A 17786-nucleotide genomic window follows, 5' to 3' on the forward strand; every position below is an offset into this window, starting at 1 on the left:
GGAATGCTGAACCGTCCATCCTCCAGACAGCGGTGGCCCAATCCAATGCTCTCCCGGTGAGTAGTGAGCAGACGAAAGCAATGCGGCTAGAATCTGTGGGGTAAAGCGAGGTTTGTTGGTTGACAAAGAGCGAGCACTGAAGTAGGAAGCCCTTGCATTTGGCAGGTTCTCCATCGAATTTCTCAGGGAAAGCAAGTCGTGGGCTGACTGGAGGTGTCTGAGCAGGTTGTGGGTTACTGAGGACAGATGGCGGATTAGAAACGGCTCCGGGGGGTGATATGCTGATGCCTTGTAGTGCCTTGACGAGCTCCTCAGTCAATGTGGTGAGCCGATTTAACTGGTGTTGATGCATGGCGAGCTGTGAGGCCTGAGCAGAGAGTTCTGTTGATAGTTGTAGGAGCGCTGCTGGATCGCTGTTCGGCGAAGAGTTGTGTTGCGACACACCAGAAGGGTTTGGATCCATTTGCAGTTTATTAAGAATAGTCAGACAATACAGGGTCAAATACCGGCAAGGCAGAACAGTAGAGACAAGGCAGAGGCAGAATCGTGAACCAGGCGAGAGATCGGGGCAGGCGGCTAGTAAACAGAGTCCAGGTGAAACAATCCAAGTCGGGGCAGGCAGATAACAATCAGAGAATCAGGAAACAGTCCAAGATCAAAGCACAGAAAACAAACACGGGTATAACGCTCGGAAATGACAGCCGGGGCAAATCAAGACTTCGCAAGGAGTTCGTGAAATGGTGTGGCTTATATGTGTGTGTGTAAATGAGATGCAGGTGTGATTGTGTAATCAGTCCCAGGTAAGAGGGATGATGGGAAATGGAGTCCGAATGGAAGATCGCTAATACTCTGGGGACAGTTCCCTCTGGTGGTGCGGAGGAGGCGGTACGGGAGCCTCCTCTGTAACAAGTTGATACTAGTAATATATAACACATCATATTTATAATATCTTATTAAAACCATATTAATAGCAGGCCTATAAATAGTTAATAACAGTAATATAAATGTTCTAAATGAGTTGTTTATTGGTATATAATATAGATTTATGCTGTATGATATTACATTAAATGTCTAATACTTATACTTCCATTGAAGATGAGGCAGAAGCAGGCTCAGAGAGTGAGGGAGAGCCCACTGAGCATTAGCCAATTTAGACAGGTACAGGTAAGACTGTTAAACTGACTGACAGCAAAGGAATATGCTAGAGTGTGATAAAAAGAAAGCTAGACATTAAATTATTCGAATGAAAGAGTAATTACATTACAACAACATAAACTGAACTAGCACTAAGCCTTAACAATTGTATTTACAATATGTGACCTGTGCTGGCAAAATGAGTCACAATGAGCAAATTTTCAAAAATGAGTTATTTTTAGTTTTAGTTTTTTAAGTCAGTTCTGAGAAAAATCGAGTTAAAGTTTTCTGAAGGTTCCAAAGCAAAATCATCTAGCAACATTGCGTTTCCTCCACTTCCTTTCTTAATAATAATTACTATATTAATAATCACAATATAGCCATTTATCTTTGTTATTAAAAATAAGAACAGTTGCAAAAAAACAACAGTAGAACAAATACAAGAAACAAATAGGCCTAGTGCATTACTTTTTTTTTCATTTTACATTTAAAACAAAAGCATTCAAGTAAGAATAACAAATAATCAAATGTAAAAATCACTTCAGTGTGTTCGTTACAAATAAATTGCTTATTAAAACTACAAAAGTAGTTCAATCAAGAGCAGTGAGTGATCTTTTCTTTTATTGTTAGATTAACGTTAATGAGACAGACGGTCTATATATTAAGACCTACTGTACTGCACGGATCTAATATAATGTTACACATCAGATGTTTTCCCCCAACAGTTCCCCAAACGTTCACTTAAGACATAACAGATTATGTTTGTGTGAATAGCCTGCTTAACCCTCTACTACACACATTTTGATGGTACATGATAAAAATTACTCCACATAATTTCTTGGCTTATTTGGGAACATTTTATTGATAAAAAAAATTTTTTTGACCACCCCTCACCCCAAAATATTTTTTCGTTGTCTATTAGATTTGATACTTGCGCAGGTTTGTATCATAGTGCAGGGCTGGGAAACTTCGGTCCTGGAGGGCCACTGTCCTGCAGAGTTTAGCTCCAACCCTAATTAAACACACCTGCCTGTAGCTTTCTAGTGATCTTAAAGACATTCATTAGCTGGTTCTGGTGTGTTTGATTAGGGTTGGAGCTAACTCTGCAGGACAGTGGCCCTCCAGGACTGAAGCTTCCCAGCCCTGATGTAGTGTCGTGTCATATCATGTACTTCATGGAATGAGATTTTACTCTGTGTGAAACTTCAAAAAGCGCTGCTTCTCTGCTGTGAAACCGAGGTGCACGTTACAATTTTTGCACATCACTTTGAAATCCTGTGCACCCAGGAACCTTGCATCTTCCCTTTTTGTCACACATTATTTGCCCGTATGTATTGTCAATGGGAAATCCTGGTTAGGGATGGGAGCCGGGGACCCCTGCTTCCTTACCCCTTAGTGAAACAGAGGTGCACGTTACACTTTTGGCACATCACTTTGGGTGTTCCTGTGCACCCAGGAACCCTGCATCTTCCCTTTTTGTCACACATTATTTGCCCGTATGTATTGTCAATGGGAAATCCTGGTTAGAGATTGGAGTCGTGGGCCCCTGCTTCCTTACCCCTTATCGCACAACGTTGCCCGGAGGCAACGAAAAGAAAAACTGAATTTCTGAACATGCAAAATAAAAATAAATCATAAAACCTGACAAAAGTCTTCTCTACACCTTCATACACACACACACACATATTTTTTGTACAGTTCATGTCATTTTAGTAATCAAGATTACTAAAGCAAATAATCTTACCTTCTTCTCACACCATGTGCTCCTGTGACCATGTGTCAGAAAAGGAAGTCCTGTCTTCAAATGGTGCTTGATAGTGACTCCTACACCTTATTGGACTGTTCTTTGATACTTTTCAAACATTTTAATTGGTTGCAATCATTTAAAAAAAAAACATGTACTGAACATGGGGCATAAGAAAAACTTTCCGTTGCCTGAGGGCAACGCTGTGCTGTAGGGGGTTAAATACTTTAATTTTGTGTATTCAGTATATTTATGTATCGGGATCGCGTGCCGTCGAAACTGCCTTTATGCAGGCACTTCGGATGACAGTCAGCGGCAGAGCGAGAAGCAAGCAGAGAAAAAGGTACTCCTCTCAGAAAGCGTACAAATAAAGATAATTTTAGATGTTTAATTACTATTTGGAGCATTGGGGTTGCTAGACGAGGGCTTAATGAACGAATTTTTGTGAAAACCTGAAATTCGACCATTTTTCACAATTTTGTCTGTAGCTCAAAATTAGCCTGTGCGCATTCTGACTCATTTTGACAGCACAGGTCACATATGTTTGTAAAAGGTTTGTTATTCATTCTCTATATTAAGATGAAACTGCCCCAGAGTCAACTCAACAAAGTAAAAGTGAAGGTACTGAGCCAGAGACAGAAAATGTTCAGATTGAGAAAGAAAGGCAATACAATAGAGGCAGAACAGGAAGATATGGAGAGTGAGGCAGCCACAGCCATGTATTAACAAGTACCCATCCCCTTAGTGCCCCTTTTTTTGGTTTGGGCCACTGCCCCTCAAAATGTCTGTGCACGGCCCTGATATCCATATATACATATTCACAGATTCATAGACCCATTATATGTCAGCTATACTCGTGTGTTTATTGTTTAGGCTTGTGCTGCTTCTCTGCAACACTCATGTTTATATTTAGCTCACATTGTTTTGCGCGGGTTCGTTCCGCTCTCCGATCAATGATTCATGGAGTTTCATTTCATTGTTGTGGTTCATAATCCAACATGTTTATTTACATTCAAATGCCTGTGAAAAGATGTACCACATGTGTGTTTATTGACACGAGAGGGTGTGTGAGGCCCATCGCTCTATGACTGTGTCCATGACAACAATAATTATGCTCCTGTTCAGAAAGAGGACAGCATACAGTATTTGCTTATTCAGAAGGAATGTATGCAAATATCTGTACTGTAAAGGTGTGTGTTTGTGTGCTGCAAGTGTTTTAGGTAACCAGAAGAAAAAGGTTGTTACTCAGAGTTTGCTTGATCTCATATGACCATCTCTTTCAAGTTTTAAGATGTTTTTTCCTATAATTTCTTAGGTGAAATCAAAATAGACACAAATTAGACAACTGTTGACATGGAGTAAGATTACAGGGTTTAAATTATTGAGGATAGCAGCAAAATCTGATGAGAAACATCATGTGAGTTGATACTGAATCTCCTTTGATTGCAGACTTTAGTGTCTTGGCAAATCTGAGCACAGTTTGAGACATTGTTGAGATCTCTTCTGAAACTTTAAAGGAAACGTGAGATTACTGGGGTCTATTTCTCAGTAGAACAATAAGAGAAGCAAGAGCCTTAAGTCTACATTTGCTTTCTCTGTTTTCATTAGGAGAAACAATTGAGATATTAAAGAGATTTATTTTCCTATTTTCTAGTCTTTTTGAAAAATATGTGCAAATGCATGCACAAAATAATTGCATGCACATGTCTGGCTTTGCACGAGTCATGCATATCTCGTGAGCGTGTGTGTGTGTGTGTGCATTTATCACGTGCAAGTGAATGCTTGTGGAGTCGGCATTGTGCGTGTGTGTGTGTGTGAGTGCAGTGCATTTGCCTGAGGAGACCGTGTTATGTAAGTTATCTCTGCAGCATACTGCACTTCAATAATATACCAAAAACTGCTAAATAAAGACACACACACACTCATACTGTAAACACATACAATAACAAATCATATACAAAGCATATCAGATTCTCAGGTCACTCATTGTAGAGCTTGTCCTAACAAACTGTACCTAGTAAAAAATGCCATAGTGTTCGTATCACCAGCAGGAACGAAAAATCACAGATGACATCTCTTTGATATTTCAAATTTTCTCCTAGACTGGATTGTGATTAAATGAAGAATAAATGGAGAGATGCAGACTCTGTTACTTTGAGGGTTTTAGAAGACATCTCAACGGTGTCTCAGACTATGCTCATATTTGAGCAGAATCAGGCTCAGATGTGAACTCAGAGAAAGTCATACTTATAGGTTGCCCTTTCATAGTCCTTTTCTAGAAAAGGGCTGTGCCTTTACAGCTCTTACCTCAGATACTCTGTCAAAAAAACATCTGTTTGGTTTTGATTATCATGTCTATCGTGCTTAAATCATGCGTTTTAAACCATATTAGTTTAAACTTCTGATATACGGTTTTCTGAGAGCACACATCCAAAGCACATGCACAGAAAGCGGCTGTCACACGGCATGCGAGTAACTGTTCTGTCTTTGGCTGCACAGACGAGCACAGAACACTATTTAGAGTCCCAGCTTTAAGGAGCAGGTCATATGGTATGTTAAAGTGTCCTAATATTGTGTTGGAGTCCCCTACAACAGGTTTAAATGCATCTAAGGTCAGAAAACATTGTAATTTTCTCAGAATATACATTTAATATTAGAGTCATTTACCAATGATTTCTAAACAGTTCGTTCCAAGCAAGTTCGGAGCAAACCCCTCCCTTATGACATGCACACAACAAAAGGTTTGAATTGTATTTCTGTGGTATCCTTGAACACAGCGTCTTCTCAACATGATGTAAACACACTAACTAGCGGAAGTGTTTGTGGTCAGGTCAGACTCTGTTCGTATTTCGCGGCCAGGCGGGCATTATGCAAATGTGTTACCCAGTGACGTATACTGGTAACAGGCAAAAGATTTGAAAATATATGACGACTCGTTTAGGCGATTCAGAATCGACTCTCTCTTTTGAGAGACAATATCTTTATTTATCATGCACTTTTTTGATTAACAACTTTGCAGATTGTTTTCATTTAAGGATAGCTACATTATAAACTGCAAAAGAGATATTTTTCAAAAACCCATATGACCTGCTCTTTAAAGGAGATGAGAGAGCAGTGGATTTATTGATTAGTATATTATGCTGCTACCACATAGATCTGATATAAACATGCGATTTCTTTCCCAGCTGTTTACCTTCACAGACATAACTGACTGTTTTTGTAACTCATGGGTGTTTTTAACATAAACCTGTGTGTATTTGACAGTTTAAACAAAATAAGACATGAAAGAGAACACAATGCCGGCGCCGTGGGAAGAAACTTGCAGATTAAGGGGCGGTAAATATTATAATAAGTTCCCCTTTCTACGTCACGGCGGGAGCTAAATCTGAGCGGCTTGTTTTTTCACAAGCTTGCAGAGAAAGGATTACCAAAAATGTACTGGGTTGTTCTTTTTCACATTTTCTGGATTGATAGATGCACCGAGTACCCGATTATAGCACTTAAACATGGAAAAAGTCAGATTTGCATGATATGTCACCTTTATGACTTAATGGGTCTTAGAGGAATTTTATGCAAAATCCTTGAGTTCATATTGAAATCTTGACTCATGGAGACATTGCTGAGATCTCTTCTGAAACTCTAGAAGATGTGGGGTTGTTTTCTCAGGAGAAGCATCTGAGAAGGATCAGACAAATCACTCCATTTGCTCTCTGTTTATCTCATCAAGAAGCAACTGAGAAATGAAAGAGATCTCATTTGTAATGTTCTGCAATCAAAAGTCAGAGATTTTAATATGAACTCAAACTTTCTCAACAAATTCACCCATCCCCATTGGTTTTATAGCTCTATATTTTCTCTGTCAATCTTTCTCTGTCTCATTTGTGTCTTGTTTTATTGCTTGCAAGGAATTTAAGAAGAATCCCCGAGACAAAGTTGACAATTTAACATGCTTGAGAACTCAATGAAGTCATCTGAGCAGCAAAAGAGAAACTTTTGGGCAATAAAACTTTTCTCTGTGTATGATCTGATGTTCTGCATCATGGAAGTGACTCCATTCCTTTGTTTCTGAAATATGTAATGTTATCTGACTGAATTCATCTTCACAGTTATTGTTTTGGCTGCTGCAGCACGCCTGAGTGGCTCGAAAGCTTGAAAAATAAGTTTCTGAAAACACATTTTTTGGATGTGGAAATGGGTTAGCATGTGGGCTGCTATGACTCAGTGTGTGTGTGTGTGTGTGTGTGTGTGTGTGTGTGTGATGCGCTTCACTGGTGGCATGCCAACCTCTGGCTGCTGTTGCCCGGTAACACTTTACCACCGTTTTGCTCTCATTTCACCTTTTTACAGACTTTTTGTCTTTTTCTCTGTGTATCTATTTTTTCCCCTTTCATCATGTTATGTTTTTGCCACGGGATTGACATCCCGTGGTAACTAGGATTTACACAAGCTTCAGTCTGGATCCAGAACACCTGAGAAGAGATGATGCCAACCCCTCAGAGGACCTCAGATGATGCCAACCCTGAAACAACCCACCAGATCCAGTCTGTATCCGTTTCCGGCATGTTATATAATGTGAAAATGATAATAAACCAATATCACTGTTGTTTTATTGGGTTTACTTGCCTGTCCTGACCTTTTCTCTCTTTTTAATCGATAAACTCTAGAGTTTGTGTGTGGTTTTAGAAAGTATTTATACAATATATTTCCTAAAATATATTTCCCTAATAAAATTGTTTCTTTTCTAAAATCTGGAAAACTTTGATGAGAAATATTTTGTATTGCAGACTTATCTAAGTCTTGTCTTGTATTGCAGCATATCTGAGCAAAGTTTGAGACATTGTTGAGGTCTCTGTTGAAACTCTAGAGGAAACACACATGAGATAATATGATCTGATTTCATCTGATTTCTGTCTGAGGAGAAACAATAGAGATATTAAGGAGATTTTTCGAGTCTATTCGAAAAATATCTGTAAAGGCCTGCACAAAATGATTATTCGTATGTTTGGATTTGTTTATGAGCATTTTTCTTCACATATTTTGAAGTCACAATTTAAGGTTGAAGTTAGTATTTTTTATGGTAAAATCCAAGTTGAATTATAGTGTTAAAACATGTATGATCACTGTAAATAAAAAAGTGTTGTTTCAACTGCTGCCTTAAAATATTAAGTTTAGTCAACTTAAAAATGTATTGTTGTAGAAAGTGACAGCTTGGGTAGTTGACTAAACTTCTTTTTTTAACTTACAGTGCTCTAAAAATGATTTTTCTAAATTGTAAATAAAGATTATTGGTTTGTTTTAAAAGAAAATACAATTTCAGTCATTCTACTTCAGTTTCATGTTCCATTCATTGTGTTACTTGCCATTTGTTTGTAATTATTTGTAAAATTTCCCACAGATTTCTGAGTTTCAAAAGTAAATTCTACACCTTTTTTTCAGTGTATAAGTAATCTGTTTAGACATTTTGGTCAGTGTGTGTTTTAATGTGTAATCAGTACAGTAACATTTACTGGTATGCATGTCTAAGTATGCCCACCCTCATGATTCGATCCTTCCTTCAGTGGAATTGTATGGGATTTTTTTTACCTGTTTTGTTTCCTTTGTCAATTAGAATCAATAGTAGAATATTTTTATCAATATTATTTTGGAGATTGTGTTGGTGGGTATTCCTGAGATTTAAATAGTATAGTCAATCTGGTTTCTCATCCTCATGTTCTTCACGAAGTCATCTGGAGGTGTTTCATCGTGTATGTTTTATGCGTTCTAGCTTCACTCAGCATTCTGGATGTGTCATTGTACAATGGATGTTCTTTTTTTTTCTTTTTGTAATCTGGTTCCCTTTTTGTTTTCTACACCATTAACTCAGTTCTTTTCTCTGTCCTTCTCTTTCCTTCTCTGCAGCTGTGCCGTTTCCGCTGAGCCACAGGTTAAGCATGCGAGAGGTGTTCGACTGCGAGGGGAAACCGCGTGTGGACCTGCTGAAGGCTCACCTCACTAAAGAGGGCCGCTTGGAGGAGCCCGTAGCTCTGCGCATCATCAACGAGGGGGCCGCCATCCTCCGTCAGGAGAAGACCATGCTGGACATAGAGGCCCCTGTCACAGGTTACTGATACAGACATCTCTGAGACGAAAACAGGGCATGATCGGTAGACACAAACAGAAACTGTTATTGTTCCCAAACACAGCTTAATCTAGGTTTTTACATCCTAACTGAGGTGTAACCTCACAAGTGACATATTTGGATCACTACATAGGCAGCAACTCAATGCATCACACAAATAGCTCTCCACACAGGAGACTCAACTCATAATTGATTCCAGTAGGCCTAGAGTTTGACGTTAGCATGTTGCTAAGCTTGCAACTTGATATTCTAATTGCAATAAAAATACAGCATGCATAAGAACAGGGTGTAATAGTACATTTTTATTTTTCATTATTAAACTAAATATAAATTGCCAGTTCTTGCCATCTTGTATTTACTCTGAGCTAAAGACAATGCATTCAGAGATTGCCTTCACCACAAAGAATATGTGCGACACTGCATTAAAATTGTCCAAATGAAGGCATCCATGTATAATTATTTGATGTTATGTTATTAAATTCAATAGTCTATTAGCTCTATATCAAAATCTACTGAGCTGATAATCCCAGAATGCATTGTGTTGGGCTCTGAAAATTTGGCAGAGGTCTGTGAAATATAATGTTGAATTTAAATATACACATTTTATTCATTACTAAAAATATTAATGTCTGCAGTATTTAATGTAAAGTTTACAGTTACACTAGGTTGGTACTATTTTAAGAAATGAAAGTAAATATATTTATAATGTTACAAAAGATTTGTATTTCAAATAAATGCTGTTCTTTTGAACTTCCTTAAAGAATCTATTTTCAACATTGATAATAAAAATGTTTCTTGAGCAGAAAATCAGCATATTAAAATGCTTTCTGAGGGATCATATGACAGTGAAGACTGGAGTAATGATTCTGAAAATTCAGCTTTGCATCACAGCAATAAATAACATTTTAATGTATATTTAAATATAAAACAAATAATTTAAATTGTAATAATATTTCACAATATTACTGTTTTTACTGTATTTTTAATCACATAAATACATCCTTGGTGAGCATAAGAGACTTCTTTCAAAAAACATTTAAAAATCTTCCCAACCTCAAACTTTCAAACAGTATCGTGTCATATGTTTTTTTTTATTTATAACAACCAAAATTTAACATGGCTGAATATTTACCTTTATATACTCATAATTTTGAACAAAAGGATTTATTAAATTCACGTTCTAGAGTAAAATAAGAGATATTTTGTCCTTTGTGATTTAATTTAGTCATGTGTCAGATGATAAAAAGATACATACACAAATACATAAATATACTATAATATGAATATAAAATATATCTCTAGAGACAGGGAGTTTAAGATATGCATGTGCATGTATTTATGCAATTACACTACATACTAATGAATTTTGTGATTATCTCTCTCACCCTAATAAATTAGAAAACTTTTGAAAAGACAGGCTGAGAAGACATTATGGAATAAATGACATTGTTAGGAGAGGTTAGATAATGAACTGCACCTTGTGAACTTAATTTCCCATGAGTCAAAGCGTTGTTCGGCACAGACTATGAAAATGCCATCATTTAGCAGGCAGAGAAGCTGAACACGAGCACCTTTCCCTGCTCTCGCTGGCCTCACACCTGAGACCGAACCTCTCCCTCTCTCCCAGCATGCATTTCTGAATCCTCATCAGCTGGTGGCCTGGTGAATTTCACACACAGGAGTCATTAAACATTAATGGCTCGCTGGATAACTGATTTAATTCCCTGGAACCCATTACAGAGAGAAATGGTTAGCTTTGTGTGCTTTCAGTCATTCAGTCCTCGTGGCCTTTAACCCTTTGACCTCCCATTGGGAACACACACTCACAGGTGAATAGCTCCAATTAGACGACTTCATTAGATATAAAACAACACTCTTCAGTCTCTTTACACATATTTCAGTCAGGATGGTGATCGGCTTTTTCATTCTCATCTTAATGATGTTTATTGGATGGTTTCAAACTGATTTCAGCTATAACTATTGGATTTTATCATCATAACCAGAGACAAGATCTTACAGTGTTGACAAAATAACCATACTTTGTATATCACAGAATAATTGCAAGAGCCATTTTGATGTTCTAATATGTACTTGTGTACTAAAAATTCCAATTTCTCCACAATTTATTTTTACATGTTCGTGACAGAAAATGTAAGCACAAATACTTATTGTGTGACTTTTAACTAATAGAAAGTTGACTTTCAGGATGACGGCTCACTTTGAACTTTTTGTACATTTAAATTGCTTGTCATAGGTTTGTTATGTAGTTTTGGTTATCATCAATGTTGTAAGCAGAGATTTAAAATGGAAGTTTTAATTTTGACTGGCCTTTGATTTACACTGGCAAATAACTGTATAACAATCATATATTATTCATTTATTTAATGTACCTGTGTGTTTAAAATTATTAGACAATTTAACGAATTAATAAATAAATCTAATCCTAAAATAATAATAAAAAAAAGATTTTTTAGAATTGTAAGGTTTCTATGCTAACACTTCTAACTAACTGTATACAATATTATTTATTTAAAAATATTTTAAATAATGTTAAATAAATAAATTCTATAATAATCTCTAATGCTAAAATACTTTTGTTTGTTGCAATTTATTAGTTTTTTTTTTTTCTTTAAAAAAACCCCAAACCTTTAAGTAGGAACTTGAGATAAAAGTTTTAATATCTTCCTTTGATTTTCTCTGATAAATAAGCTTATGCCAGGGATGTCACTGATATATTTTCATACTGAATTGTTTTGTCAAACATTTGGGTTACATCAGAGTTTATTTAATGGAAACTCATCTACAGTTAAGAGGTCTCAATTAATCCCTCTCTCTTTTTCAAATGTCACAAACAGTCATTCTGCTAAATTCTTCCTGTTCTTCTAACTCTATTCTTTTACTCTTTTGCAAGCACTATTGTTTCCTTCAGCGATTGCCAATCTTTTTTGTGTTGTTGCAGTGTGCGGGGATATTCACGGGCAGTTCTTCGACCTGATGAAGTTATTTGAGGTTGGCGGGTCTCCTGCAACAACGAGGTATCTGTTTCTAGGGGACTATGTGGACCGAGGGTACTTCAGTATTGAGGTGAGTACATCCTAAGGTTCTTTTCTTCCCTGCTTAGGGACCCTAGTTTGTAGTACACACCACCTTTGCCTAAATATCTTGATGTGGTCTGTGAAAGCATCTTTCTTTCTACCTATATTCTGTCCTTCAGTGTGTCCTTTACCTCTGGTCGCTGAAAATCCTCTACCCAAAGACGCTGTTTCTGCTGCGGGGAAACCATGAATGTAGACATTTGACTGAATATTTCACTTTCAAACAAGAATGTGAGTACTGACATGAGGAAAACTGTCACTTTTATGGTGTCTCTACACTTACATTTAAGGTGTGAAACTATACAATTCGTATAAACACAACATTTCACCTCTCCTCTCCTCTGATGGAGGTCTTTTTCTGGAGCAGTCTCTTGTCAGACAGAAAGAGAGATGCAGAGAGAGAAAGTATGATTAGTAGAAAATTAATTTGCCTGTTAATGTTGGGCCCAGGGAGCCTGTGAGTGTGATTTCCCTGATGAGGGGAGTGAGGAGGAGTGGGTGCCCTCCTTTACCATCTGCTGACTGACAGAACACACACACACACACACACATTAATACGCTCAAACTTATATACAAATGTTTACTGTGCTTTCTAAATTGGGACACACCATACACCTAAAATGAGTTTAAAATAAAACTAAATACTACTACTTCTACTACTAATAATAAAGTAAATAATTTAAAATAATCATTCAAAAATAAAAAAATAAAAATTTAATTGATTATTTTATAAAATAAAAAAAATTTAATTTGTCATTATTTACTCATCCTCATGTTTGCGATTATTAAATTGTTAAAATTCTGAATATTAAAAATACTAATTTTAATTAGATCCAGCTGAATGAATGATTAAATATATATTAAATATATATATATGTGTTTGTATATGTATATATTTTGTCATATATTTTTGTTATATAATTTGTCAACTAATTTGCCTCCAGAGTATGACTATATTTGATTTTGTATGACTATATACATTCACTCATTGTGACGTACATTTGAGAAGGTCGTCACATTCAGTGTAGATTCTTGACACAGAGAACATTTGTATTCTTATACTACTACACTACAACATTGTTGTGCATTTTTACATATTGATTGTAATTTTTACATATTGATTGATCCAACTTCATTATTGAGACAGTATTTATGTGTGAATAGAGGAAAGACGGAGGGAGCGATGGAGAGATAATGCAGAGTGATGTGGCTGAACAGATTGGTAGATTTGGAGCAGTGAGATTGACACAGCACAGACTGTCTCTTACACACACACATCTCTGGTTTAGTGTCCTCTGAAAGTGTAAATGAATGCAGGAGCTTAATGTACAAATTAGTTTCATACAGAGAAAATAAACCCTTCAGAAGAAGCTCACTTCATTTCTGAGCTCTGGAGTGACATTACTTCTCATCCGTATCTCTCCTGTACTCTCTTTGTTTGTCTCACTCTCTGTCTCTCGGGTGAAATCAGATGCTCCGTGCAGGTGTGTGATCTCTGTCTCTCTTCCTTTCAGGTAAAATCAAATACTCGGAGCAGGTGTACGACACGTGCATGGATGCATTCGACTGTCTGCCTCTGGCTGCTCTGATGAATCAGCAGTTTTTGTGTGTTCATGGCGGCCTGTCTCCAGAGATACACACATTAGATGACATTAAGAGGGTGAGGAGGAATGTGTGTGTATATTATATATATATATATAATATACACACACACATACATACAAACATCATTCTACCGTTCAAAAGTTTGGGTCAGCATTTAATTGACAAAAAGTGACTTTTTGACTACATTTTCACAAACTGTTTTTCTTTCAAATAAATGCTTGTTCTTTTGAACTTTCTACTCAAAGAATAAAAAATGTGTCATGGTTTTCACAAAACTATTAAGCAGCATGACTGTTTTCAACAAAAATAAGAAATGTTTCTTTAGCAGCAAATCAGCATATTAGAATGATTTCTGAAGGATCATGTGACACTAAAGACTGGAGTAATGATGCTGAAAATTCAGCTTTGCATCACAGGAATAAATTAAGTTTTAAAATATAAAGCAAAATATAACAGCTATTTTAAACTGTAATATTATTTATCAATATAAATGTTTTTTTTACTGTATTTTTAATCATATAAATGCAGCCTTGGTGAGCATAAGAGACTAAACCACTAAAAATCTTACCCACCCCAAACTTTTGAACGGTAAATCCAGTTCCTGTTCCCCAGAAATTCTTTATCAAGCAGTCCTAGATGATTTAAAATGTTTTATGTCTTAAGACTGAGCTCTAACAACAGACGTTAGACGGATCTTCTGTAAATCTCCCATTATGCGTCTGGTGTATTTTCTTTAGCAATGAACAGGCTGCGCACAAACACAGCACACCACACTGTTTATTTTATTTTATTATTATTCTTGTCTTCTTTACTTTATACAACAAAGTATATTTTTATTTTCAATGTGGAAAAAAACAAAAAATGAATGAAAAAACAAAACAAACAAATGGAGTAAAAAAGTAGTATTAACAAATTAAAACAATAGTGTGATGTAAAATAAGATAATAATACAGAAAAATATGGTTAAATATTAATAATGTTGTTCATTTATTAGTATTATGAACATATTTAATTTTAGTGATGTTGACACTGAGCATATGACTCACTGTATTTATGTAAATACTTAAGATAAACATTTTAATATTTTAATTGGTAAATTATAACTAATACAGAGCCACTCTTTTGCATTTAGAATAAAATAAAGCAACGTTGTTTACATTTTTACATGTATTTTTTATTTTAGGAAATAAAATAAAAAAAAGATTTGTGGGGAAATTTGTCAACTAATTTGCCTCCAGAGTATGACTATATTAAACATGCGCTCATTGTTATGCACATTTGAGAAGGTCATCACATTCAGTATTGATTCTTGAAACAGCACATTTCTTATACTACATTTCTTATACTACTACTCACTGTCTCTCTGTTTGTCTCTCAGCTGGACAGGTTCAAGGAACCGCCAGCATTTGGCCCCATGTGTGATCTGCTCTGGGCTGACCCGCTGGAGGACTTCGGCAATGAAAAGAGTCAAGATTACTTCAGCCACAACAGTGTCCGCGGATGCTCCTACTTCTACAGGTAAACCACACAGCAAACTGAGACTCTCCTGTTCTCAAATTTCTCCTCAGAAAAATCCCCAGTAACCTGAAATCTCAACTAGGGCTGCAACTAACGATTATTTTGGTAATCGATTAGTTGACCGATTATTTTTTCCCCAATTAATCGGATTTAAAAAAGCCCAATTTTCTTTTTTTAGTTTTATTGACAAAAAACACATTATTTCACATTCTGCCCAATGTCCAACTAAATGCTATGAAAACATACAGTGCTGAATTTATTAGGCCACCTGTCATAAAGAGAAAACAAATATTTTAGGAATCTGTCAAAAAAAATCTAAAAATGTTATTGTCATTTATTGGGCAAATAACAAACTGAAAAAAATAAATAGTATTTATTCACATAATAACAAAAATGGCCTCCTATGCCTTTCATAACAGCTTGCATTCTTGCTGGCATTGTTTAGGTATTTTTGACTGTAATTTGGAAAAAAAACACTATAAAGTGTTATTTTTTTGCCTTTCTTTTTTATAGACAACAGCAATAACCATATTATAGCATTAGAAATAGCCTACTACTGTTACTAAAGAGCTTACACAAATTGGAGGACTAACCTATACAGAAAGCTAAAAAATTATTTTAGTAATCACCAATACTGTTAGTTTAGAGCAGCAGTGGCAGAAACCTTACATAATTTGTTAAAAACCTTACATAAATTTTCTTTTAATAAATTTAAGCACTGTAGCCTATAGTGAATATAGTTTAAATCTCTACATTAGATAATAAAGACGAATAAAATCACAAACTCAGTGGTAACCAATAGGTAAGAGTAATGTTGTGCAGGAACACACGTTCACTTTGATCACAGTCATGTCTTACTGTCATTTCTTCACGTCTTACTGTGTGCAGGATGCACACGCATGTCAAACTGCCTGACAGGGCAAGCCATTACGCTAATGCATTAAAGGGTTAGTTCACCCAAAAATGAAAATTAGCTTGTGTTTTACTCACCCTCGAGGCATCCTAGGTGTATATGACTTTCTTCTTTCAGACGAATCCAGTCGGAGTTATATTAAAAATTGTCCTGGCTATTCCAAGCTCTATCATTGCAGTCAGCGGGTGTTGCAGTTGAACAGTCCACAAGTCGTCAAATAAAGCATGCGCATCCATAATTAAATGTGCCGCAGACGGCTCCGGGGGGTGAATAAAGGCCTCCTCTAAAGGAATCCATGTGTTTTTGCAAGAAAAATATCCATATTTCAAACGTAATAAACACTTTTCTCTCACTTCCGTTATCTTTCATATGCGGAAGGACTTGTGGACTGTTCAACTGTAACATCCGCTGACTGCAATGATAGAGCTTGGAATAGCCAGGACAATTTTTAATATAACTCCGACTGGATTCGTCTGAAAGAAGAAAGTCATATACACCTAGGATGCTTCAAGGGTAAGTAAAACAATTTTCATTTTTGGGTGAACTAACCCTTTAAGTTTGTTTAAAGCTTAAAATAAAGAATTATCATGTTGTGGGCAGGTTCACATACTTCTCCCACAGCATCTCATTCTGTTTCCTCCACTATTTTTAGATGCATTTTGTAATTCAGTGCTGTAATTTGATGCGACCGGCTGAAGTTGGGCGTGCACTGTCGGCAGACCCAACTAATCAATAATGAAAATCATTGTTGATTATTTTCATTATCGATAATAATCGATTTTATCGATTAGTTTTTGCAGCCCTAGTCTCAACAATGACTCTGACGATCCACATTTATTTTATAACACTATACTCTTACTGTATATCAACAATTGTGTCATTTATGTATCTTTATATTACCTCTAAGGAATTTTAGGAGAGCCATCTTAAATTTTAAGTCTTCTGCGATATGAACGAGCAACCACTGAGCAAACCGATGTTCCTCAGGGACTGTTTGTACAGTGAAATAAAGGTGCAGATGAAAGTCCAGCGCCTGAAGTGCTGCGTGAGTTTAATTGGAATTGTAAAGCAGTCCAAACAGTGACCAGCCTCAGAACAACACAGAATCCCCACAATCCCACGGGAATCTGCGCTCTGCCGTTACCATGACAACTGGCTACTACTGCCAGATCCGCTGAGATATGAAGATACAGAGATATAGTGAGAACCTGAGAGAAAGACAGAAATGATGGAGCAGAAAAGGAAGAGACGATAGAAAAGAGGACCAAGCGATTAATCGAAATGAAACTGAAATCGTGATATGGCTTAGTGCGATTATCAAATCACGAAGGCTCCTATTTAATTAAATAAATAGTGAAGCATTTTGTAATGAGAAGCATTTTTAAACCTGTAGCCAACAAAGGAGAAGCAGTTTTCCACCAAATGAATGTACGATGGCTTAACATTTGAAAATAAAGACATTTAGACATAAATATTAGTATATTATATAATATTCTATACATATGTATATAATATTATATAATATAATTTTTCTGTTATACTGTAAAATAAAATAGTAATAATGTAGAATGTATGTATTTCTTATTTTATTTTTATTTAATAATCATAAAATTAAATAATAATAATAATAATAAACAATAATATAAAAAATAAAATATA

At 36.0% G+C, this 17786-nt stretch overlaps 1 protein-coding gene and 1 long non-coding RNA gene across 4 annotated transcripts in view; one reads left to right on the plus strand and one right to left on the minus strand.

The window, feature by feature from the left end:
• LOC107758533 (uncharacterized) overlaps positions 1 to 2944 on the minus strand; it is an 8126-nt gene extending 5182 nt beyond the window's left edge. Inside the window, exon 1 of the long non-coding RNA XR_001642038.1 lies at positions 2879 to 2944. This is a non-coding gene — a long non-coding RNA (uncharacterized LOC107758533). The remainder of the gene's footprint in view (positions 1 to 2878) is intronic.
• ppp3cb (protein phosphatase 3, catalytic subunit, beta isozyme) overlaps positions 1 to 17786 on the plus strand; it is a 54042-nt gene that overhangs the window by 22878 nt on the left and 13378 nt on the right. For all 3 annotated transcript variants that reach the window (XM_016576286.1, XM_016576288.1, XM_016576287.1), the window contains exons 2-6: positions 8777 to 8977; positions 11956 to 12080; positions 12211 to 12322; positions 13606 to 13751; positions 15075 to 15214. In XM_016576286.1, the coding sequence (XP_016431772.1) occupies positions 8777 to 8977; positions 11956 to 12080; positions 12211 to 12322; positions 13606 to 13751; positions 15075 to 15214 (724 nt within the window). The remainder of the gene's footprint in view (positions 1 to 8776; positions 8978 to 11955; positions 12081 to 12210; positions 12323 to 13605; positions 13752 to 15074; positions 15215 to 17786) is intronic.

The sequence above is a fragment of the Sinocyclocheilus rhinocerous genome, unplaced genomic scaffold (assembly GCF_001515625.1).
Source record: "Sinocyclocheilus rhinocerous isolate Xijiao unplaced genomic scaffold, SAMN03320098_v1.1 scaffold474, whole genome shotgun sequence".
Lineage (NCBI taxonomy): Eukaryota > Metazoa > Chordata > Actinopteri > Cypriniformes > Cyprinidae > Sinocyclocheilus > Sinocyclocheilus rhinocerous.